The sequence below is a fragment of the Callorhinus ursinus genome, unplaced genomic scaffold (assembly GCF_003265705.2).
Source record: "Callorhinus ursinus isolate GAN/ISIS: 27379988/994484 unplaced genomic scaffold, GSC_fseal_2.0 scaffold14, whole genome shotgun sequence".
NCBI classification, from domain to species: domain Eukaryota; kingdom Metazoa; phylum Chordata; class Mammalia; order Carnivora; family Otariidae; genus Callorhinus; species Callorhinus ursinus.
Window position 1 is genome coordinate 45,788,313 of NW_027397076.1, and position 24,287 is coordinate 45,812,599.

At 51.9% G+C, this 24,287-nt stretch overlaps 1 protein-coding gene across 1 annotated transcript; it reads left to right on the forward strand.

The window, feature by feature from the left end:
* Positions 1-1,987: 1,987 nt before the first annotated feature.
* Positions 1,988-22,582, forward strand: MYO1A (myosin IA). Its single transcript, XM_025883024.2, has 29 exons — positions 1,988-2,041; positions 2,854-3,142; positions 4,667-4,800; positions 4,931-5,046; positions 5,313-5,407; positions 5,599-5,703; positions 5,912-5,958; positions 6,111-6,174; positions 6,607-6,705; positions 8,705-8,808; positions 8,924-9,071; positions 9,540-9,658; positions 9,737-9,823; positions 11,217-11,282; positions 11,448-11,552; positions 13,920-13,982; positions 14,190-14,390; positions 14,560-14,786; positions 15,147-15,347; positions 15,586-15,679; positions 16,127-16,276; positions 16,388-16,456; positions 16,884-16,958; positions 19,897-20,031; positions 20,713-20,819; positions 21,212-21,344; positions 21,462-21,614; positions 21,792-21,919; positions 22,215-22,582. Exons 3-29 carry the CDS (start codon positions 4,687-4,689, stop codon positions 22,336-22,338), a joined length of 3,129 nt encoding a protein of 1,042 aa, XP_025738809.1. The 5' UTR covers positions 1,988-2,041; positions 2,854-3,142; positions 4,667-4,686; the 3' UTR covers positions 22,339-22,582.
* Positions 22,583-24,287: the final 1,705 nt, after the last annotated feature.

Below are 24,287 nucleotides of genomic sequence, written 5' to 3' on the forward strand. Positions count from 1 at the left end.
ATCTGGGAAGCTTGTTAAAATGCAGACTTCTAGGGGCACCTGGGTGGCTCAGATGGTTAAGCGTCTGCCTTCAGCTCAGGTCACAATCTCCAGGTCCTGGGATCCAGACCCATATCGGGCTCCCTGCTCAGCAGGGAGTCTGCTTCTCCCTCTCCCTCTGCCTCTCCTCCTGCTTGTGGTCTCTCTGTCTCTCAAATAAATAAAACCTTTAAAAAAAAATTCAGACTTCTGATACAATAAGTCTGGGTTTAGGCCCAAGATTCTGCATTCTTTTTTTTTAGGATTTATTTATTTGCAGAGAGACACAGCGAGAGAGGGAACACAAGCAGGGGGAGTGGGAAAGGGAGAAGCAGGCTTCCCACGGAGCAGGGAGCCCGATGTGGGGCTCTATCCCAGGACCCTGGGATCATGACCTGAGCCGAAGGCAGACGCCTAATGACTGAGCCACCCAGATGCCCCAAGATTCTGCGTTTCTAATAAACTCCCAGGTGACTCAGATATGGGGTATGGACCTCACTTTGAATAGCAAGGATGTAAAACACTTAGCTTGTTGCCTGGCAAACAGTAAGTATTTGATCAATGTTACTAGTTGACACCAAATAATTTGTGAGAGTCAAAAAGATCCTCTACCACCAAACATCTTCACCGTATCTGAAAACTTCTGTGTTTTTATTGTGTAGCATCTTTTAAAAATGAATATACTTGGGGCACCTGTCATTAAGTGTTAAGCATCTCTCTGCCTTCGGCTCAGGTCATGATCCCAGGGTCCTGGGATCGAGACCCACATCAGGCTCCCTGGTTGGCGGGAAGCCTGCTTCTCCCTCTCCCACTCCCCCTGCTTGTGCTCCCTCTCTCGCTGTGTCTCTCTCTGTCAGTTTAAAAAAATGAATATCCTTGGGAGGACTTCTGCATATGAATTAGTTTCATAAAATTACTGCCTTCCCAACCCTGTCAGTAATCAGCACTAAAGGATCTAGAATTGTTTCTTTCTTCTTTTTTACTTTTCTTTTTGCCAGCTCTATTGGAAGTATCATTTATATACAATAAAATTTGTTTTAAGTTTTGCTGAGTTTTGACAAAAAGAGTTAATTGATAGTTTTGTAACCACTCCTGCAGTCATGATCTAGAGCTTTTCCATTGCCCCCAAAGTTCCCTCGTGCCCCTTATACAGACTAGAAATGTTAATGGGGAGAAGAGGAAGGGGATTTCAGAATCATGATGGAGGAAGACCAGTCAGCTCCAGTTACTTGAGTTTTGCCTGGGATCAGATCCCAGTCCCCCAGGCCTCCTCTCATCCCCGGAATGCTTTGACAGATCTTGAAATCGCCACGGACTTGGATGTGTATTTGTACCTCATTAATTTAGAGTGACCCATTCATCCCAGTGTGTCCAGAACCTTCCTAATTTTAGTATTCAAGTTCCCACGTTCAGAGGACTCGCCCTAGGTCCCAGACAAACTAGGATGGTGGGTCACCCCAGTTGTGATGTTGATGCCGTTGTGTCTCGGTCTGAGGATACCATCTCATTTTAGAATCCCTTCTCTTGTGTGAGTACATAGGAGGCCTCAGAAAATGAGTGAGTGGGTGGGCACAAAGATAAACCCCACGCTGTGGGCGGCTGCAGATTCCTGGCCTGGAGAACAGGAGACCCGGGTTCCCAGGATCACACCATGGGAAGGTGGCTTCTCACCCTAGGTCTGTTTCCTCCACACAAAAGACAGGATCTGTGGTCCTTTCTGCCTCTGATCTGGATGCTGCTTCCATGTATACCTGGGATTGTGTGCTGCTGGCACTTCCCCTCGGCTTGCTTGCTTTCTCTTTCCCTTGCCCTTTTTTCTCCCTTCGGATATATATATAGTAGATCAATAAATCATGTAGGGGCAGGTTGATAATGGAATTGCTGATGGGCCAGGCATATGCAGAGTGCTTCTGTGAGAGCAGTAGAGTTTGGACCTTGAACCGAGCAGCTTTGGCTGGGAGTTGGAGGATGGAGTCTGTCTTCAGCTAAGTGTGCTCTTTGTGCGTGCCTGCGAGAGAGGATGGTAGGCAGAGGGAGTCTGTTGTTCAGGAATTTTCCTGGGTGGATGAGGGGGTATACTGGAAAATAGGATTGCATAAGCCTCTTATCTATTGGAGGTGGTTATTTCCGCTGGGTTGGTGCCCAGGAAGTAGCATCTCAGGGTCTCATTCAGGTTCCTCGCCCAGAAGGATGAAAACCAGAAATACCAAGACTTGGGCTGAAACCTATGGGAGACTTAGGGTCAGGAAGCTACATTCTGTTCCTGGTTCTGCCATGTATTGTCTGTGGAATCTCAGTATTTGCCTCTAATTTTCCTTTTCAGTGGATTGAGTAGCTGCACTGCTTAGCTCACAGGATGGTGTGATTCAGTGAGATGAGACAGGTGGGAGTCCATGAAACTGGCATCCATACAAATGCCAGGTGGTATTACTAACTAGAGCCTTCAGGTCTGCTTGTGGGGGCTGACCCATAGTGGGGAGGGAATTTGGGGATTTTGTCTGCTTAGCTCCCCAAGTAATGTCATTAATACCCTCTGACTGCCAGTAAGGTAGGTTTGAGGGAAGTACTGTTTCTTTGCTAGGGAAGACGCCCCAGCCTGCCTTCCTCTTTGGCAAAAATTCCTAACTTTTTAGAAAAGCTTTTCCTTGGCTATTAATTCCATTCCTGCTCTTATTTCCAAATTTGGGGGGCAGTGGAGGAAGAACTCTCTACCTGAGCCCCTCAGCTAAGCCCAGCCAGATACCCTTTCCTACCTAGAGGGGGCTTTCTCCTGTGACAGAGCATCTCCCTCTGGGGCATCCAGCCTGGGAAGGGTTAATCGAGCCACACCCTCAGCAGGAACAGCCTCGGACTTTGTGCTGAGCAGCCATCTCTGGCCTCTCCTGGCTTGACTGGCACAGGGAGCCTTGGCTAGAGGAGGCAGCAGAAGGTCAGAAGAGTGGACACTGGCAAGAGGAGGGCAACCTCTTTCCTGGCTCCTCAGACACCATGGACAGCTCCCGTTAACGAAGGCACCTCTCCACCCTTCGGGCCTTGGGACTCCTATGCCCCCTTCCTGTCCAGTTGGGATTTCATTCACCATTCTCCAAGGGACACTGAAGTTACACCCTAGTTCCAGTGTTGGGTGAGTCTTGCCTTGACCTATCACTGCTCTGCACATCCAGGGGTGCCCTATCTGGGGACTGCTTCCTTTTTCCCTCCCCCACCCCCTGGCCCGTCACATTCCCACTCCCCTCAAATCCAAATCCAAAGAATATGCCTTTCTCCAGCCCTGCTTCTGCTGCTCACCCCTGCCTGCCAAGTCACTTAAAAACTTTAATTTTTTTAATCTGGAAAATGTGAGATAATAATAGTACCTACTTCATGAGGATATTGTTTGTAAGCATCAAATGATTTCGTGTATATAGTGTTTGGAGCCTTGCCTGGCCCGTGGTACCTGACTGTTAGAGATTGCTAGTGTCACTATTCTTACTGTTCTCTCAGTTGTGTCCTTCCAGGAAGTGACAAGCGGTCTCATTTTCTGAAACTTGGGGAAAGCAGAGTGAAGGCTGAAGTCAGCCTGTGTTCCCCTCTGGCCCAAACTTCCATCTTTGCTTGCCTCCCCTCCCCCACCCAGGTTGAGCATTCCTGGAGACTAGGAGGATGTGGCTTTTTTATTCCTGTTATGGAGTAGCCCTGACCATTGTACTAATGATTCTGTTCCGTACCAGGCCGCCCCACCTACTCGGTCCCACAGGAAAGACTGAGGAGGGCTGGGCTTCCTCCTGAGGCTGTACCTGCCATGTGCCCACTGCATGGGGCTGAGCCCCACAATAATTCTGCTCCTCCTTGCCCACTCCCACCAGCTACTAAAAAGCTGGGTGTGTCCCTCTGGGGCAAAGTCCATGCCGGAAGGTTACAGCAATGGGTGTAAAAGCTGGAGATGGAAAAATAGGGACAGATGTGTAGGCACCTCCAGAGATCGTGACAGCTACTTGATGTGGGAGAAAGCAACCTCACTTTTATTTGGGGTATTCTAATCTTTTATGGTGGAGCTCCTGCCTCTGTCCTCTAACTCATCAATCACCTCATCCAGCCCTCCTTTAGAAGATGAATCTCACTGTGGCAATGAGAGGGACCTTCGGAAGAACGTTCATGCTGGGTGTGGGTGGGCCGGGTGACTTAACTAGAGGTTGCGAGAGGTAGGAGCTGAGAAGAACTGGGGGCAGAGGGTCAGTGAGTCTGGACCTTGGCTAGGGCCTCGGTGTAGGAGGGAGTGAGCCTCCAGAGCTTACCCTTTCCTCCCCAGGCTGCTCTCCTGCAAACACAACTATGCTCCCCAACCCCCCAGCCCCTGCCCCCCCGGTCGCTGCCTGCTGGGTGCCTTCCTTACCCTGGTCAAAGGCAGGTGGTCCTGTCCCACCCCTGCCCCACCCCCACCAGCCCTAACCCCAGGAGCAGGGGATCCTCCCCACTCGGGGAGAGTTCCCACAGCTTCCCACAGTTAGCTTTGGCTAGTCCAGAGGCCTCCCTGGGTTGAGGACCGTCTCTAGGGCCAGGAGTTGGAGGGGAAGGCTCTCTTAGGTCCTTCTGCCCTCTTCCCCTCACACAGTTACTGACCCCTAAAGCTGAGCAGAGTTCAGCCAGCCGACTGACCCCTTATTCCCAGGACCGGTAGCTCCTCTGGACATGACTCTCCTGGAAGGCGCTGTGGGGGTGGAGGACCTGGTGCTCCTGGAACCCCTGGAGGAGGAGTCTCTTCTCAAGACCCTCCAGCTGCGCTATGAAAAGAAGGAGATTTATGTGAGTGCATATGGGTGCCCCTGGCCGCGGGTGTGTGGCCAGAGAGGTCCTGTGCTCCCACTCTTTCCTCCCCCTCCCAGCATCCCCCACCCCCACCCCTGCTCATTCTCTTTACCTTTTTTGCCTCCAGACCTACATTGGGAATGTGTTGATCTCCGTGAATCCCTACCAACAGCTGCCCATCTATGGCCCGGAGTTCATTGCCAAATACCGGGACTATACCTTCTATGAGCTGAAGTCCCATATGTAAGTAAAGGGACCGAGGGAAGGCTGACAGGGCCCCCACTTCCTGACAGCCAGACACCCTAATTTCCTCTATCCTTTCTCCTAAAGGAGGCTCTCCAGCTTCCACCCCCCCCCACCCCGCCCGGCCCCAGGAAGCCCCTTTCTAGACCTATCTTGCCTCAGTCTAGTCCAAGGAGGGCGGATGGCTCTGCGGGCCGGAGATGGCGTGAAAGATGATGTCTTGGATTAGCCCAGCCTTAGTCATCACCTGCTTCCTCCCTTCCAAGCTATGCTTTGGCAAACATGGCATACCAGTCACTGAGGGACCGAGACCGAGACCAGTGCATCCTCGTAACGGGCGAGAGCGGAGCCGGCAAGACTGGTGAGGCACCTGGCTGGGGGCGCCGTGGGGTCACTGCTGGAGCCACCCCCTTGTCTCTCTCCAAGCCAGGCCTGGTCCTGCCCCCACCCCAGAAATTCCTCCCTGGTTTTTCTGCATCCGAGGGGTGAGAGGTGCTGGACTTAAGGGGAGTTAAGGGCGGAGGGATCCATGTGAAGGTTTCTCTTACACAGAGGCTAGTAAGCTGGTGATGTCTTATGTGGCGGCTGTGTGTGGGAAAGGGGAGCAGGTGAACTCTGTGAAGGAGCAGCTGCTGCAGTCAAACCCCGTGCTGGAGGGTGAGGATTCCAGTTTCTGCCTCCTCTGCCCCCCCACCCCACCCGACTGGCCCCGGAGATGCTCAGCCCTACACCCTCTTACCCTGTTTTCGTTCAGCCTGAAAAATCTGAGATTGGTATGATGGCTGGAAGACCTTCCTCCTTCCCCTTCTCCAGAGCCCCTCTTCTCCCCTCAGTCTCCTCCCCTCCCCTCTCCCCATCTCTGCAGCTTTTGGCAATGCCAAGACCATCCGCAACAACAACTCCTCTCGATTTGTGAGTGACCATCTCCCTGGCCTGGGAGGAGAGGGTGTGGGGGCTTGAGAAGGAGGAATGGGGCACAGACCCCTGCTGGGCAGGGTGGTGAGAAGAGGAGGAAGAGTCTCTCTCTCTCTCTCTCTCTCTCCCGCCCCCTCTGGTCTCTGAAGGGAAAATACATGGACATTGAGTTCGACTTCAAGGGGTCCCCCCTCGGTGGCGTCATCACAAACTGTATGTGTCTCCCCATTCTTTTTTTTTTTTTAAGATTTTATTTATTTGAGAGAGAGAGAGAGAGAGAGAGAGAGTGCATGTGCACAAGCAGGGGGGAGGGGCAGAGGGAGAGGGAGAAGTAGATTCTCTGCTGAGCAGGGAGCCCGACGCAGGGTCTTGATCCCAGGACCCTGGGATCATGACCTGAGTCAAAGGCAGCCGCTTAACCTGACTGAGACACCCAGGCGCCCCAAAAGTGTCTCCCCATTCTGCTCACCACCTCTCGCTCCTGCCCCACAGTGTCCCTTTCTGCTGATTTACTTCAGTAGGAAGGAATAGTAGGCTACCAGGAGACTGCCCAAGCCCTGGGAACACCAGTGATGAGAGCAGACTTAGAGGGAAGCCTTGGTGTCTCCCTGCCCCTCAGGATGTTATTTTCTAATCCCCTGCCAGATCTGCTGGAGAAATCCCGAGTGGTGAAGCAGCTCGGAGGAGAAAGGAACTTCCATATTTTCTATCAGTTGCTGGCCGGTGCAGATGCCCACCTGCTGAGTATGTGCCTGTCCCAGACACATGGCAGAAGATCCCCAACCTCCATTCAGTCTCCTCTGGGCCCCTGTAGCCCTCAGGCTTCTTCTTTCTGCATTTCTCACTCTGAATCTCATCCACTCATTGTTGGGAACAATTCCCCAACTCTGTGTTCTCTTCTTTTTCTGGGATTGTATTGCTAGGAATAAATCTTCTGGCCTCTTGACCTGCTCTTATTCCTCTGTCCTGCTTGGGTTCCTCCTTCCCCAGGCTAGCTTCAAAAGTGGAACACTTATTTCCATCTATCATTCTTTCCTATCTTCAATTTAAGGGACTTTATCAATAGCTCAGCAGAAAATCCAACAGGATATTCTAAGTGTTCAAGAATGTTTGATGAGCTGTAGTTGAAGTTGTTCTGGGTCTACATCTGCCTCACCCAGGCCCTGTCCTTGATTCACTCTTCTTAGATGGTTTTATGGAGGTTCCATTTATTCATTCATCAAACATCTCTTGAACACCTACTATGATCGAACATTGTGCTGGTCTCTAGTGATGCAGAGTTGAATAAGATGACATGGACCCTGTCCTGGAGAACTTTGGTCTTCTAGGGATGGCAGATATGTGAACAGAAACACTGCAGAATACAGTGTGATTAGTGCCAACAGGCCTGTGCCAGTGGCTGTAGGAGCAGAAGTCATGGAGTACTATGCCTTGTCCCGGGGAGCCCTGGAGCGGGCCTGAGTTGGCTCTGGGTCGGCATCCCTGTGGAGTCTGGTGTGACTTCAGGCCTTGCCAGAGTTTGCCTCCCAATCCTGCCTCTAGCTGTGAGCACTGTGGGTATCTGGCCCCCAAGGGCCTGTCCTTTTGGTTTCTGGTTGTTCTCTGCTGGACTTGTGCCCCTCCCCTTTCCCCTCCTGGGGATCTCCATGGTTCAAGAGCCCCTGAAACTCTCATTATTCCTTCCTGGCTCAATAGTCTCGGTTGTTCTCAGTTTGTCTGAATCATAGACACTAGTATGTTGTTCTGGTTGATTCTGTCACCCATTGATTTAAGTTAAGTCTGAGCAGGGCCTCCGTGGTGTCATCATCCCAGGGCCTTTCTGACTCATTCTTTGTCCAGACACCCCTCTTTAGCAGGTTCCTCTTTCAAAATTTGTGTCTCAGGGGAAGCTGCCATTACACTCTAGTTTGAGGGCCATTCCCTGATTCTCAGATCATGTGAATAACAGATCTTGATATCCCTCAAGCTCCATGCTTAACCTACTCCTTCCCATCTCAGGTGAACAGCTTCAACCATTCTCTTGATTCATTTGTTAAAAAGAAAAAAGTTTGTATATGCCAACCAGGCACACAGGATATGAAGATGAAAAACACAGTCCCAACACACGAGTTGTTCATTTGTGGGAGAGACAGAAAAGAACAAAACCTAGCCCATGTGTTATGGCTGGGATAGAGATTCACCATGGGGGGACCCCAAGAGAGCCTTTTGGCTCAGCCCCACAATGTTAGAGAAAAGCTTCCAGAAGAGGGGTCAGGGTTGGGGAACATAGCACCTTCCACTTTGTTGGTACTTAGTGAACAAAGAATGAAGGGGCCAACCCCAGCCAAGGGTGAGGTGTCGAGGCTCAGGGTGGGTGGGAGATATGTGTTCGTCCTTCTTTCCTCACCTTTGTGCTCTCAGAGCCACTGAGAACTGAGCAGGACAGAGAGTTTGCGTGTTTGTTTTCATTGTTTAGAACCCTGAGTGTGGGACGAGGAGTGGAATGAGATTTTTCTTTCATAAGAGTTGGAAAGAAACCCAACAATTAAGAACACCCAAACCCTAAATACTGCTTAAAAATTTAGTCTATCATCATGGGAATTCATGATCCCCAAATAAAGGAGGCAAGGGAAGAGCCTAAAACAAAAATGGCTCCTTTGAATTAATGAGTAAACCAAGCTGAGGCAGGGGCTCTGAGAGTCAAGGCCAGAGGACTCCTGAGAGCCTGCGTACTAACCCTCTTCCCTCACACTGGCCCTCCCAGAGGCCCTGAAGCTTGAGCGGGACACAAGTGGCTATGCCTTCCTAAACCAGAAAGTGTCCAGAGTTGACGGCATGGACGATGCCTCCAACTTCAAGGCTGTACAGGTGGGTGCCCGGTGTGGGCCCTTAGGTCATCCTCTGAGCCCAGGCTTTGGCTTTGAGAAGGGAGGTGTTGAACTAGCACGACTGTTCAGCTTCTGATTTCTGCTCTCTCCTCAAGAGTGCAATGACTGTGATTGGTTTCTCGGAGGAGGAGATTCAACAGGTGCTCGAGGTGACGGCCCTCGTGCTGAAGCTGGGGAACGTGGAGCTGGCAGACGAGTTCCAGGCCAATGGGACATCAGCAAGTGGCATCCGGGATGGGAGAGGTCTGCACCGCCCTGCTGGTACCCCCAAGCTGCTCCCCAATCTCCTACTACAATTTCTGTTCTTCCACCATCTCCTGCGTAACTGACTCCACTCTGATTCAGTCCCACTCAGCCCATTCCCGAGTTCTTCCCCAAACACACTCATGGAGAATTCCCAGTGAGACATTTTGGAATGAGGTTATGAAGTTTGATAGACCTAGATTCTGGGACCTCTCTGAATCTCAGTGCAGTCTTTACAAAGAATTTCAGGAGATTCTCCTATTAAAGTAGATAATGCATTCAAAGTGTCCAGAGCTCCCTCTCTCCTCCTCCCCAGAGATTCCTCCTGGGCCATGTCCTGGATGGGCTGTAAGGACATCCCCAGCAAGACCCAGGGACACCTGTCTCCTAGCAGTGTCACTTCTTAGCCCTCCCTCCCCGGGAGGAAAGCCCTCTTTCAGGCCATGTTGTGTTTCCTCCTCACTCCAGGTATTCAGGAGATTGGGGAAATGATAGGTTTGAATTCAGAGGAACTAGAGAAAGCTTTGTGCTCAAGGACCATGAAAACAGCCAAAGAAAATGTGGTCACTGCACTGAATGTCATTCAGGTAAGGGCCCTATGGGAGGAGGCTGATTTGGGGACTCTTCTGTGGCTGCCCTCCTAACCAGCTGGCCCTGCCCTGCAGGCTCAGTATGCTCGCGATGCTCTGGCCAAGAACATCTACAGCCGCCTTTTCAACTGGATAGTGAATCGAATCAATGAGAGTATCAAGGTGAGAGATGGCTCTCCTCCCCCAGCTCTTTCCTGTCTGCATCACCTTTCTTGCCCTGGTCACCATCCCCATACTTTGGGTTCTGAGATGAGCAGAGGAAGAAGGATGAAGGGTAGGGTTCAGTTCCTTCCAATAGTGTGTTGTTGTGGAAACATCTCTGGTTTTTGAGTTTGACTCTCTGGATCCCTACTTATCAGCTGCGTGGCCTTTTCATTTCACAGAGATTCTGAGCCTCAGTTTCCTGATTTGGAAAACTGGACATTCATGCCTACCTGCTTCACAGGGCTTAGTGAGGATTGGATAAAATTACGTACATGGTTACCATATAACCAGAAATTCCACTCCCAGATATATATCCAAGAGATTTGAAAACAGATGTCCACATAAAAACCTGTACCCAAAAGTTCAGAGAGACATTATTCATACTAGCCAAAAAGTGGAAACAACTCAAAATGTCCTTTGGTTGATGAAAGGATAAACAAAATGTGGTATATTCATACAATGGGGTATTATTTGGCCATAAGAAGGAACGAAGTACTGATTCATGCTCAGCTTGGACAAATCTTGAAAACATTCAAGTGGAAAAAGCCAGACACAAAAGTCCACATTTTGTATGATTCCATTTATATGAAATGTCCGGAATAGGGAAATCCATGGAGATGGGAAGTAGATTAATGGTTAGCAGGGGCTTGGGGTCAGGGGAGGGGAAGGGGGGAGTGTCTGCTAATGGGTATGGGTACAAGATTTCTTCTGGGGATGATGAAAATGCTCTGGAATTAGGTAGTGGTGATAGTCATATGCCTTTTGAATATACTGGAAAAAACCCACTGAATTGTATACCTTTAAAGGGTAAATTTTATGGAATGTGAATTAGATCAAAATGGAGCTATTGTTCAAAATTTTTGTACATGACAATGCCATCAATTCAGAAGCTATTACTGAAAGGCAGCAGGGGAAAATAGGATTTGAATCTAGGTTTGGATAAATGCTTAGCCCTTTTGAAATTTGATTTGTTCATCTGTAAAATGGGAATAATCACACCTTCTAGGGTTTTTGTGAGGCTTAATGAAGGAAGAGCGTAGAATTTTTTGTAAAATGCTCTATAAATCTAAGAGATGATTATTTTCCTGAGAGGATCTTAATGTCTTCCTACCTTGTTCCCTCGGAGCACCAGCCTGGAATCTGTTCGCATCTCCCTTCTCCCTCCCTCCCTCTGCTTGTCCTCTAGCGTGTAGAGGAGGAAGGAGAATAAAATCACAACAGTTCTTTCCCAGCATGGTCAAGCTCACCTGAGTTCTGTTTGCCCTCTACTCCGGTCACCTCCACCCAAGAAGGGCCTAGCCTGGTGTGCAGAGGAGGCCTGTCCTCAGATTTATCTTTTCCTCCTCTTCAGGTGGGCACTGGGGAGAAGAAGAAGGTAATGGGGGTCCTGGATATCTATGGCTTTGAAATTCTAGAGGTAAGAGAACTTCACCCACCTGCAGCACCTGCTTCCCTAGGGTTGGGGCATGTGGGCTCAAAGGCGATGGCGGGGGCGGGTTGGGAGAGGGAAGGTGTAGGGCTGAGAGGCAGGAAGAGTCTTGGGCTGAGCTGCCCCTTCTCTGCCCCGGGTCCCCTCCCTCAGGACAATAGCTTTGAGCAGTTTGTGATCAACTATTGCAACGAGAAGCTGCAGCAGGTGTTCATCGAGATGACGCTGAAAGAGGAGCAAGAAGAATATGAGAGAGAGGTGCGCTCAGACTTCCCCTGCCTACTCTCTTGGAAATTGCTTCTGGGCACATGCCCGATCTGTCCTTTTGCTCCATCACAATTTCCTCTTACTTGTCCCCAGATGCGAACACAAAGCACAAAAAGTTTCCCTTGCCCAGGTGAACAGTCCAGCCTTCCCAAGAAGCCCTGGTCTTTTTTCTCAGCCCCCAAGCCCCCTGCTCCCACCCCAGGCCATGCAAGGAAGGGGCAGACTGATGGAAGGGTGTGTGTGTGGCGGGGAGACCTCACGAGGGTGGGGGGACAGCTGTGTGCATCCTGCAGCGCACTGTGAGCCAGATTTAGAAGGGACATTTCTCCTAGCCTCGTCACCCTACCACACATCCCTTTTGGTGCTCTTCTCTAACGTCTCAGAATTCTTCGTCTCCTCGGGCCCTGGCCGATGTCACGGTCCCCTTTTGTGGCACCCTCATCCCAGACTTCCTCCCCAGAAGTGCCCCATGGCTCAACATTTCCACACTCCTTCCCCTGTTTGGCGAGAACCCTTGTTTTCTATGGCTAGGTGTTAGAAAAGCTATCTGATTGAGCTAATCCACCCCAAAGTGTGAATGGCTGACAGTCTCACTCATCAAAACCCTCCCAGGGATGCTGCCTGTGAGCCCTCAGGAATCCGCTGTGGCAGAATTTCAGGCAATGCGGTCACAATGTGTGGGAAAGGTTTTTGTTTTTTAGTTGTTTTGTATATTTTTATTTTAAAAATTTAATGATCAAATAGAGAACACATTCCCATGCTTCAAAATTCAAAAAGCTTAAAAAAGCATATAAAGAAGCGTTCCCTCCCAGCCTCCTAGTACTCCTCCCATCTAGAGGCAACTGAAGGGGCCCTTTTCAGAGGTCTTTTATGTGTAATCAAGCAAATCTATAAGTACGTTTTCCCACAGAATTTATTCAAGTGGCAGTGCATACACTCTGCTCTACATTTTGCTTTCATCAGTTAATAAGAGATCTTTCCATATCGGTATATAAAGAAGCATCTTTATAGCTACATAGAATTGTAAGGATATCATACTTCATCTAACTAGTTAGGGAGGGTATATCGGGGATGAAGTAGGAGGACAACTCTACTTAATTCCACTCTGCGTTCCCTAAAGATCCCTAAAGAGAGAGAGAAGCTTGTGCTCCCTAGCCACATCCCCACACTCGGGAATGGCCTGAGCCTGGGAGGGCTGGCCCTTGGGTGGGACCAGGAGCTATCCGCCTGCAGCTATCCCTAAAGTGGGGAACAATTATCTTTGGGTCTTCATCCCTACCATTCTTGCCTTTTTAAAAAAAGATTTATTTATTGGAGTGCCCTGGGGGGCTCAGTCAGTTGAGTGTTTGCCTTTGGCTCAGGTCATGATCCCAGGGTCCTAGGATTGAGCCCCATGTTGGGCTGCCTGCTTCGCAGGGAGTCTGCTTCTCCTTCTCCCTCTGCCCTACTCATGCTCTCACTTTCTCTCTCTCTCAAATAAATAAATAAAATCTTTAAAAAAAAGATTTATTTATTTGAGAGAGAGAGCGCGCACATGCATGTGTGTGCGGGGGAGGGAGGGCAGAGGGAGAGAGAATCTTGAGCAGACTCCATGCTGAGCACAGAACCAGTGACCCGGAGATCAGGACCTGAGCTGAAACCAAGAGTCAGAAGCTTAACTGACTGAGCCACCCAGGTGCCCCCATTCTTGCTTTAAAAAAACAAAAACAAAAACCATACAATCCCAAAGTATCAGGTAGATTAGTGGTTCTCAAACTAGTAACATCAGCATCCCCCAGGAAGGTGTTAGAAAGGCAGATTCCTGGGGGCTCTGTCCAGTTCATGCTACATCAGAAAGCCTGAGGGTGGGGCCCAGCAGTCTGTTTTCCCAAGCCCTCTAGATGACTGTGATGCAAGTTTGAGAAGCACTGATGTAGGTCTTTGAAGATGTATCAAGGTAGGTCTATTGTTTGATGAGGTGGGCTCATGCGCTTTGGTTTTATAGGTCGTTGTGAGAGCAGTGTGGCCATTTGCTCTTCCACATCCTCAGGGATCCTTCCCTACTCCCACAGCGGGGTAATCCCTATCGCAGCCTTTACTCAACATATCACACTTCTGTCTCCACCCCGCAGCACCTACAGGGCTCTCTGCAGCATCTCCCTCTTCCTCACAGCTGCTTTGGGTCCTCCCATGTGTCTAGCCCCCCACGCCACAAATTCTCCATCAACCTTGGAGGGAATGGGACCTAAACAGAAACTACAGCAAGCCCCCTCTTAACTATAGGGCTTTCTGAGTCCTTTGTGGGATGGGTGAAAGGGAACCTGAGCCCCATGAGGTCTTGGACCTGCTCCTGTGACCTGTCACATCTCTTCTTGCCAGGGCATACCATGGACAAAAGTGGACTACTTTGATAATGGCATTATCTGCAACCTCATTGAGCATGTGAGTTACCCTCTCTCATCTCGAGACCTTCTTCCTCTTCCAGACTGCCTGCATATCTTTGTCCTGTCTCTCCTGCCCTCCTCCCTCTGCCCCACTTGGTAAGGGTGGTAAAGAGGACAAAGGGTGAGCGGCAGAGGGGCAGCAGTGAGAATGTGGACATATTGGAGGACTTGGCCTAGGTTGGGCTGATCCTGTTTCCCTGACCAGAATCAGCAAGGCATCCTGGCCATGCTGGACGAGGAGTGCCTACGGCCTGGGGTGGTCAGTGACACCACCTTCCTAGCGAAGCTGAACCAGCTCTTCTCCAAGCACAATCACTATGAGAGCAAAGTCACCCAGAATGCCCAGCGCCAGTATGACCACACCATGGGCCTCAGCAGCTTCCGTATCTGCCACTATGCGGGCAAGGTGACATGGCAGGGCTGAAGGGTAGAGACTAGGGCTGGGCGTGGGTGGAAGGCAGTGGGGGAGAAACTGGGGGGAGATGAGATCTGGGAATACTTCACGCTGACACTGGGAGCACAAAGTGTTGGGACAAGGTCATGGGCCCTCCAGACCAATAGCTGTTTCTCTACAGGTGACTTACAACGTGAACAGCTTCATTGATAAGAACAATGACCTACTCTTCTGGGACTTGTCCCAGGCCATGTGGAAGGCCCGGCACCCCCTCCTTCGGTCCTTGTTCCCTGAGGGAGATCCCAAGCAGGCATCTCTCAAACGCCCCCCGACTGCTGGGGCTCAGTTCAAGAGTTCTGTGGCCATACTCATGAAGAACCTGTATTCCAAAAACCCCAACTACATCAGGTGACATGCCGGGCACATAGGGAAATGCAGCATACGTGATGGCGCATGCAGTGTCTGTGCACTATAGACCTTGTCTTTTGCGGGGGGGGGGTGTCTCTGGAAGAGGGGTATCAGAGGCCCTTTCCTCATCAAAAACAAAGCCAGATGAGTTGCTGAGAGTCCTGTAGCAGGGAGAGCATCAGACTTTGATAGAGGGACCATGCTACAGTGAGTGAAGCTGGGAAGGCCAGCATGTTCACTTCCTCTGAAATGTTTCTACCCAGGGGGCCATGTGCAGAATAGGGTTATGGAGACCAGGATGGGTCATACTTGCAAAGGTGAAGCTCCTGAGGCCTGTGCCTTGCACCCCTCCACCCCAAGGTGTATAAAGCCCAATGAGCATCAGCAGCAAGGTCAGTTCTCGTCAGAGCTGGTGGCCGTCCAGACTCGGTACCTGGGACTGCTAGAGAATGTGCGGGTGCGACGGGCGGGCTATGCCTACCGCCAGAGGTACGGGCCCTTCCTGGAAAGGTACCAATTACTGAGCCGGAGCACATGGCCTCGCTGGAATGGGGGAGACCGGTAAGACTCCTGGGGGAGACAGGGGAGCAGGGACCATCTGGGCCAGGGAGAGAGCAATGTCGTGTAAATCCCCAAAGCTCTGTGAGTGGATACTTGGGGAAATGAAAGTTCACTTTTCAAAGGCTCTGAAGTCTGCAAGCCCTGAACCCTTCTCTCTGCGTAGAAGGAGTTGAGGAAAGTTGAAAGAAGACCCTTCCCTGGGATACCCCTGGGCAGCTTTCTCCATCTGTTCCTGTAGGGAAGGGGTCAAGAAGGTCGTGGAGGAGCTGAGCTTGTCCTCAGAGGAGCTGGTCTTCGGGAAGACGAAGATCTTCATCAAAAGCCCCAGTACTGTGAGACGGAGGGGGCACTTGTGTTTGGCGCTGGTGGGAGGTAGACGGGTTGGAGAGCCCACAAGTGAGAGGCTGGGGCAGAGAGGAGCATCTGTAACTGGGGGTGGGTGGTGGGTGAGGCAGTCTGCTCTCGGTAGGGACTTTATCCCCAGGACCTGAATCCTTGGGCTCCCACCCTGCCCTGAGCCCTGGCAGTTAGGGGCCTGCACGGCCCATGCTGAGTGCCTCTAGCTGGAGCGGGACTCCTGAGGGTCCGGGGCATGTGCCACTCGTGTCTGAGTGTCCAAACCTAGCACAGGCCCGTGACAGAGTTAGAGTTCAGTAGGTGCCCGTGGAGTGAGTGCAGGCGCTGAGAAGACAAAGGAATGAGTATGACACTGGCTGGGAAGGCCTGGCACCCAGGTTCCCCCAAGCCAGCCGTTCAGCCCCTCCTTCTGCTCTCCACAGCTGTTCCACCTGGAAGAGCAGCGGCGCCTGAGACTGCAGCAGCTGGCCACACTCATACAGAAGACCTACCGGGGCTGGCGCTGCCGCACCCACTACCAGCTGATGCGCAAGAGCCAGATTGTCATCTCTGCCTGGTTTCGGGGCAACGCGGTACCAGTTACCCCCCAAGTCCCACCTCCTCGCTCTAATAGGAGACCGGGCAGCAGGAGAGGTGGTTCAGGAAATGGGGTTTTTTCCTAACAGGCCTATTGTTTTCTGCAGCAAAAGAAACGTTATGGGAAGATAAAGGCGTCAGCATTGCTGATCCAGGCTTTTGTGCGAGGGTGGAAGGTAATGGGGGAGGGCAGTGGGGCTTCCTCCCCACCCCCGGGTCCTTCCGCCATGTGGTTTCTCCCGGAGTGTGCCGGCAGCGGGGAGGAAAGAGTAGCAGAAAGCGGGACCTCCGGCAGCGTGATGGCGTGTCTGCGTGTGTTTCTGGGTCTGCTGGTGTGTGTCCGGGAGTGTGGACGCACGCTAGGGAGACGTGTGCATGTGTCTGGGTGTGTTTCTGACCTGGCAACAGAGCTCTGCTTGCTGCTTGGAGGGCCCTCCTCTCTGCCAACTTGCCTGCCTTTACTCGCTCCCTCTAGCACAGTGTCAGCTCTTTATCTTACTGTGTTCTTTGTGTGGGTGAGAAATAGTAGAACCTCTTCTCGATCTGTCATCTTTTAGGTCTAACTATCTTTACTTTGGCTGCTTTCTCGTCTGTCCCTGCCAGGCCCGCAAGGATTATCGAAAGTACTTCCGGTCAGGGGCTGCCCTCACCTTGGCAAATTTCATCTACAAGAGCATAGTAAGTGGTGGGGGTCGAGGGTGGAATGTGGGGGGTTGAGGAGGGAGGGACAGGGTTGGAAAAGGAAGATGAAGGGTTTGAGAAGAGGTGACCCAAGGCTTTCCCCCCAAGGGCTTCTTCAATCTGCTGGTACTTGACGATGAAGTCCAGGGATAAAAGGGGGTGGGGCAGCAACCTGCAGGGAGCAGGCTCCAGCGTCCCAGGGCCCAGGGGCAGAATGGGAGGGCGTTCTGGCCTGAGCGGACACTGCAGGCAACGTGGTGGCCGGAGGGCTCCCAGCACACCCGCTGACTGGTCTGTGGTGAATTAGGCTCAGGAAGACATGGGCCGGATGGTTAGCAACAGTGCTAACTAACTCAACCTTCCAAGATCCGTTTTAGGGTTCGGGTGAAGGTGGAGGAATCCTATCTCTCTTCTGAAACCACAGCAAGTGAGTCCAAAACTAAATCTCAGGAAAGATCTTAATTCTGGAGGACTTGGGTCCAGGTGGCAGGAAAAAGCCAGGACATTCAAACTATGGGCAGCTTCCAGCGAGAGGAAAACAGAGGAGGAGGATTTCCAGAGATGTCCATCCAATAGCGATAGTGCTTCTGAGGAAGGGTGAGGGAAAGCAGACCGGGAGAGATTAGCACTACCAGCGATGCCTTGTGAAAGGCCAGAGAAAGGGAGGGAGAACAGGACATCTTGGACAGAGGCCTGGGGTAAAGGAGAACTGACCTCCACTCATTCCATTTTTGATTCCATTTTTGACAGTTGTTGGGACTCTTACAAATTATGCTCCTGAGACACACTCACTGGAGCTCCCCTCTGTGGTTAGAGAGGTGGGATCCCTGGGCCTCCTTATTGCCTCCCTAAGCCTTCGCTGTGCCCGCCTCCTCCCGCCCCAGGGGAGCTCCATCTTCCCAGGCCTCTTCCATGGCCTGTGTCTCCTCACACCGGCTCCAGAACGGCCGCTCTCCTAGAGTACGTGCTTTCTCACCACATCCCTGAGGCCAGTAATCTGATTTGACTCTTACCTCCTGACTGGCCCCTCCTCTACCTTTTCTTTCACCTGCATAGTCTCAGGCATCTGCTAACTGTCACTCCAGGAGCTGCTGCGTTTAGACCAATATTTCAGTGAATCACAGCCCCCACAGAAGCAAGCGTGCGGGGGCCACTCAGCATGGATTCCTCCAGTGTTTCTGACGAGTCCGTATTTTGCTATTGCCTTGTCTGTAACTAATGCTAATACCTATTTTTTGAACACTTATTATGCACTAAGCCCTTTACCTGCATTAACTCTAATGCCGTCCAAAGTCCTGTCAGGTAGACCCTTTTCTTTCCCGCATTTTGTAGGCCCAGAGAGGCTGAATAACTTGCTAGGGGTCCCACAGGTGGTAAGTGCAAGAGAGCTGGAATACAAACTGTTTGATTCCAAAGTTTAACGCCCACCTAAGACTGTCTCCCCACACTGTCCCCTCTCCCCCCATGGAGGCCTACCTGGGGCAGGAGGGCTGGAAAGGGAAAGGCAAGACTTTCTAGATCTAGAAAAAACAAACAATTAGAAAACCCTCAGAGGTTCCACATCAATTAGAACATGGGGGATTGCGGGAAATGCTTAGGCGTATTTATTGAATTAAATCAAACTAGACCAGACCAAGGAGAGGGGACTTAAACCAGGGTCTAAGGTGATTAGAACAAGCCTGCTAGATCTTTGTAGTGGAAGAATCAAAGAGCTGGGGTGGTTCCTGGAGAGTTACGGCAATATACTGAGTACACTGCCTTTTTCTATTTTAATTTTTCTAACCTAGTGTCTTAGTAAAAAGTTTTCATAACAATTCCCAAAACTTAGAAGTGCTCAAAATCAAGCCATTTTTTTTTAAAGATTCATTTATTTTAGAAAAAGAGAGCATGAGTGAGTGAGGCGGAGGGGGGTGGGGAAGAGACAGAAGGAGAGAGAGAATCCTGAAGCAGACTCTAGGCTGGGTGGGGAGCCCAAGGTGGGCCTCGATCTCAAGACCCTGAGCCAAAATCAAGAGTTGGCTGCTTAACCGACTGAGCCATCTGGGTACCCCAAAATCAAGGCATTTTCTATATCTTCAATAATTCTACCCCACAAACAGGGTGCTGGGTGCTCCCTGGGATATAAAGACTTGAGAATCCTTGTTCTAGATTGGGAGACACTAAACAGATGCCATGGGTGAAACTTGATTGGATCCTAGAACAGGAAAAATAAAAGCAAAGCTAAAAAGGACATTTTTAGAAGTTTATAAAGGACATTAGGAGGATTTGAGCATGCGTTGCAGTTGGATGAGTGTATCTAATTACTGTTAGTCTTAGGTATGGAGGTGCATCTCAAAGGATGGGTAGAATCTGAGTGGGCGGAGCTGAGTTGAGAGCAGGGTGGGCTAAGGCACAGAGTGATGACGCATGGGCTGGGCAGAGGGCCTGACGAGGAGGAGTCCTGTCTGAGAGGTGTGCCAGGATAGTGCAGGGGATCCTGTGGCATGAGGTTGGGCTCTATGTGGCAGACTTTGAATGCCAGGTGGAGGTGTTGGGCTTGACTGATCAGAGAGGAGGGGAGACGGCCCCTGCAGAGGCAGCCAGCGGTCAGCAATTGTGAACCCAGACAATAGGGAGCTACAGGAGCGAACTTTCGAGGCCAGTTTTCACCTTGGTTCCTCTCACCTCACTACCCTGGGCAGCAGGTCTCTGCTGGCAATAACCCCTTCCCTCCCTTCAGTCTCCCATTCATACTCTTACTGGCCAGCCTCCAGCCTACACTTGACACCAAAAGAGATCTGGGAGGGGACTCCCTTCCATCTCCTCGCTCCATTTGGTGCTTCTCACTCTGGGTGGCCTCCCTCCCTTTTAGTGGCAGGATCTGGAGGAGAGTTTGCCTCTTGGGAGGACTTTCTTCTCATCAGTCCACTCCCAATCCCGCCCCTTCCCCATCTAGACACAGAAGTTCCTGCTGGGGCTGAAGAACAGTTTGCCATCTACCAACATCCTGGACAAAACGTGGCCAGCTGCGCCTTACAGGTGCTTCCACACAGCTAACCAGGAGCTGCGGCAGCTCTTCTACCACTGGAAGGTGAGGCGGGCCCGGGGGCCGTGCCTCTCCTTTCTCTTTTTCTCCTCCTCCCTCTGATGTTCCTCTTCTGCCTCTCCCACTTTTGTTTTTCATTTTTTTTTTATTGTGGAAAAGCATACATAACAAAATTGGCCATTTTAACCATTTTAAAGTAGACAGTGAGGCGGCATTAAGCACATTCACACTGTTGTGAGAGCATCACCACCGTCCCTCTGCATACTTTGTTTCATCATCCCAAACTGACACTCTGGGCACATGAAGCAGTAACTCCCCGTTCCGCACTCCTCCAGGCCCTGGAATGCATCCTCTACTTTCTCTGAATTTGTGCTAGAGGCCTCCTATAAGTAGAATCATACATTTGTCCTTTTATGTCTGGCTTATTTCACTCAGCAGTGTTCTTCCGTTCAGGAAATGCTTATTGAGCACCTGTCTAGACTAGGCCTTGCGCTGTGTGCTGGGCATACAGCCCTCCCTCCTAGGGCTGGCATTTGATTGTTTCCATCCCTCTCCCCGAAGTCCCTCAGGCCCCAGGGCTCCTGCAGCCCCTGGCCTGTCTGAAGTGCCTAGAGCCTGTCCTATCTGCTGTCTCTCCTCTTCTCCACCTCTCAGTGTTCTCCCCACCCCCTCCCCAGTCCTGCCCCCTGCCTCCGGGAGCTTAGCCCCTCCGCCTCCCCCTCACAGTGCAAGAGATTCCGGGATCAGCTGTCCCCGAAGCAGGTAGAGATCCTGAGGGAGAAGCTCTGTGCCAGCGAACTGTTCAAGGGCAAGAAGGCTTCCTACCCCCAGAGGTGAGGGCCCTTCAGACCTCGCGCAGTCAGTTTCATCAGGAGCAAAGAGAGGATTCCCCCAGGTGGGATAGGACGGTGGTTCCCAAACTTGAGTGTGCATCAGGACCACCTGGCAGGCTTGGTAACACCCGGATTGCTGCACCCCTTTCTCAGAGTTTCTGATTCGGCAGGTCTGGGGCTCTGGGCCCAAGGATTTGCCTTTCTAACAAGTCCCCAGGGGACGCTGCTGTCGGTCGTGGACCGTGCTCTGAGAACCACTCAGAGGATATGGTGGAGGGTGGGGAAAGGGGCACGGGAGGGCTAAGAGGGGAACTCACGGTGGGGAGGCCCAGGGCCTTGGGGGTCAGCAGTAAGAACCTGGTCTCCACCACGTACCTCCTGTGTGTCCTCAGTGTCCCCATCCCATTCCACGCTGACTACATTGGGCTGCAAGGGAACCCCAAGCTGCAGAAGCTGAAGGGCGGGGCGGAAGGGCCTGTTCTAATGGCAGAGACCGTGAAGAAGGTCAATCGTGGCAACGGCAAGGTGAAGGCCCGCATCCTGAACTCCTTCCCAGAGCCTGTGCCAGAGCCGTGGGTCTGGTAGCCGGAAGGGTGGGGGTTCATCTTCGCCTTTCCTCACACTTTCCTCCTCTCTCCCTAGACTTCCTCCCGAATTCTCCTCTTGACCAAGGGGCATGTGATTCTCATAGACACCAAGAAGTCCCAGGCCAAAACTGTCATTGGGCTGGACAGTGTTTCCGGGATGTCAGTCACCAGCTTCAAGGATGGGCTTTTCAGCTTACATTTGAGTGAGGTATAAGAGCTCCCTGGGTGCAGGCCCTCGGACTGGAGAAGGTGGTGGGCATCACGGGGTTGGGGGGGCTGGAGGTGATGGGGCCCAGACCTCTCACTCTGGGCCTCCAATGCCTCTCAGGCTGCTCCTGTGGAGGAAAAATGAATTCCATCCTCACTCTTTTTCCCCCTTCCTAAGATATCATCAGTGGGCTCCAAGGGGGACTTCCTGCTGGTCAGCGAACATGTGATTGAACTGCTAACCAAAATGTACCGGGCTGTGCTGGATGCCACACAGAAGCAGCTTCCAGTCACCGTGACTGAGAAGTAAGGCCATGAGCTGGGGGTGAGGGCCAGCTTGGGGGCAGATGATCAAGCTGTTGGTCATTGTGACCGGGAAAATTCGTGTAGTCAGAAAGTGAAGCACGCTCCGTCAGGGCAAGGCTCGGAGGTGCTTCTTAGTCTCCCCACCCAAGTTCTCTGGGGCCCTGAGTCTTCTGACGCGAGGGGAGGAGAGATGCGCTTCCTTCAAGAAGGGGAGGGGAAGCCATCATGAAAATATGGGAGTAGGGGTGAGGGGATGGGGGTACTAGTTTTGCCCCTCTGTCTGTTCCCCCTCCAGTTTCTCAGTGAGGTTCAAGGAGAGCAGTGTGGCTGTCAAGGTCATCCAGGGCCCTGAGGGTGGTAGAAATGGCAAGCTAAGCTGCAAGAAGAAAGGAAGCCGTGGCCTGGAAGTGACTGTATAGTGAGGAGGTGGGGTCTGAACGCAGAGACAACAGCTTCTTCTCCAGGACCAGTGCCCACCCCTACCACTGGCGTTTGTGGGAGGATCTCCTGTCCAACCCCTCTGATCCCGGGGATGGGGCTCAGCGACTGAAGAACCCTTGAAGAGGACCTTTCTTCTCCCAAACTCTTCCAGTCCCTTCTCCCTTAGAACTTAGCTTCCTCCCAACCCTCAGCCTCTTTGCCCACTAATAAAACAAGTGACTTCCCAAACATTCGCTCAGTGTGGGTGAGTCCCTGTTCCCCCACCCTCACAGGACTTGTACTTTGACTGCCCTCGCCCCCTTTCCCCTCCTCAGGCTCCTTGGAGCTAGCAATTGCAGATAATAAGAATGGAAAAGAAGGGAAATTGTCTGCGGGCTCCTTGACCGGCTGAGCTCTGGCGGGGTTTGGAGAGACTGGGGTGGGGGTAGGGCAGCCAGCGATGGGGCTCAGGTCCCAGGTGGCCAACGGGCTGATTCATTAAGTGTGTCCCTGGAGGGAAAAAGTGAGGATCCCTGTCTTGTCAGAAACTAGGATCCTTTGGAGATTTAGCCTGAAAAGAGGCCCAAGGCTGGCGGGCTCATGTGAGCTGAGGTGAGCTGGGGAATGCAGGGTCCCCTGCACCCAAGAGTTCCAGTGCCCCCTCCATCCCCGAGCTCATCACTGGGCTCTGCCACATCTGCCCCTCAGCATCCCCTTCCTTTCTGTACACCAGAGATGCGAGGCTTCTGCCAACAGTTATCTTGCTAATCACTGCCCCGCAGCTGGGGCCAGCAGCTGGTGGCACTTGCGGAGGGTGTGTGGTGGGGGGGGGGGGCTCCCAGATCCAGACTCTCCCACCCCTATGTCATCCCACCCTTGTGTCATCGCCATTATTTTTTTCTTGATTTTCAACTGTTTCACACCATCTCGTTGTCCCCTTTCCTGTGGGCTCTAATATCAATATGTAATATTTTGTATAACGCTCTGAATATCTCCCCTCTCCCTTAATATCTGTTTCCTTATAGACTCTGCTTGTCTCAGCCTCTCCCACCCCTGTCTGTACTTTAGGGAACAAGCAGCTCCCGTGTTTGCAGTGAAAGGTAGATTTGTGCTCTGTGAGAGCGTACAAATGGCTGCCTTTGTTCCTGTCTCTGCAGGTCTCTCCCTCCTTTCGCCACCCCTACCTTCCTTGCCTCTTCCCTGTCTCCACCACTGAGCTCTCTGGGCCTGGAGGCTGGGGTTTCCCTCCACCTCGAGCTTCCAGAGCTTCTATCATCCGCAGGCAGCTCATGGCCCCAGGTAATCATGCCGCCGGGAGACCCGATTGCTTCTCTTCTTGCCTGCAGCTTGATGTCGCTCTCCCAGCACCAGCCTGCGTTCCTGCACACCCTGCTCCGGGCGGGGAGAAGGCCCAGGGAGTGCTTCCCAGGCGGGTGGGGGGGCTGTGTCCTGAGTGAGGGGAGCTCAGGCTCCCTGTCAGCCTTCCGCCACCCCCCACAGCTCCCCCCATCCTTGACTTCTCAGAATCAGGCCGAGGAGATCCTGTCTGGCCAGGGTGGGTGGTTACCAGAGCCTGACCGCCCCCGCTCTCCGCCTCATCTCCTGCTCCCAGGGCCCAAATTGTCGTCACTTTCCCAGTGAAGTGTCTGGTCATTTTCAGAAGCAATTTCAGGAGAATATGCAGCTGCTGTTCCCCATCCTGCTTTCCTTCCCCAGGGCTGAAGGCACTGTCAGCTCTCTGGACTGGGGAGGGGAGCGGGGGGAGGGCTGGAGGCCCTGTCCCCCTCCTGTCCTCCCTCCAGCAGTCATGTGGACTGATGCTGCTCTGAGGAAGCGTGAGGGTTCCTCTCCTTTACTCTCCCATCCCTCCCTCCCGTGTTTCCTACTCTGCCTCTCTTCTCTTCTGGGGCCGAGGATTGTGCGTTTTTACCCCCGGAAGCCTCCGGGG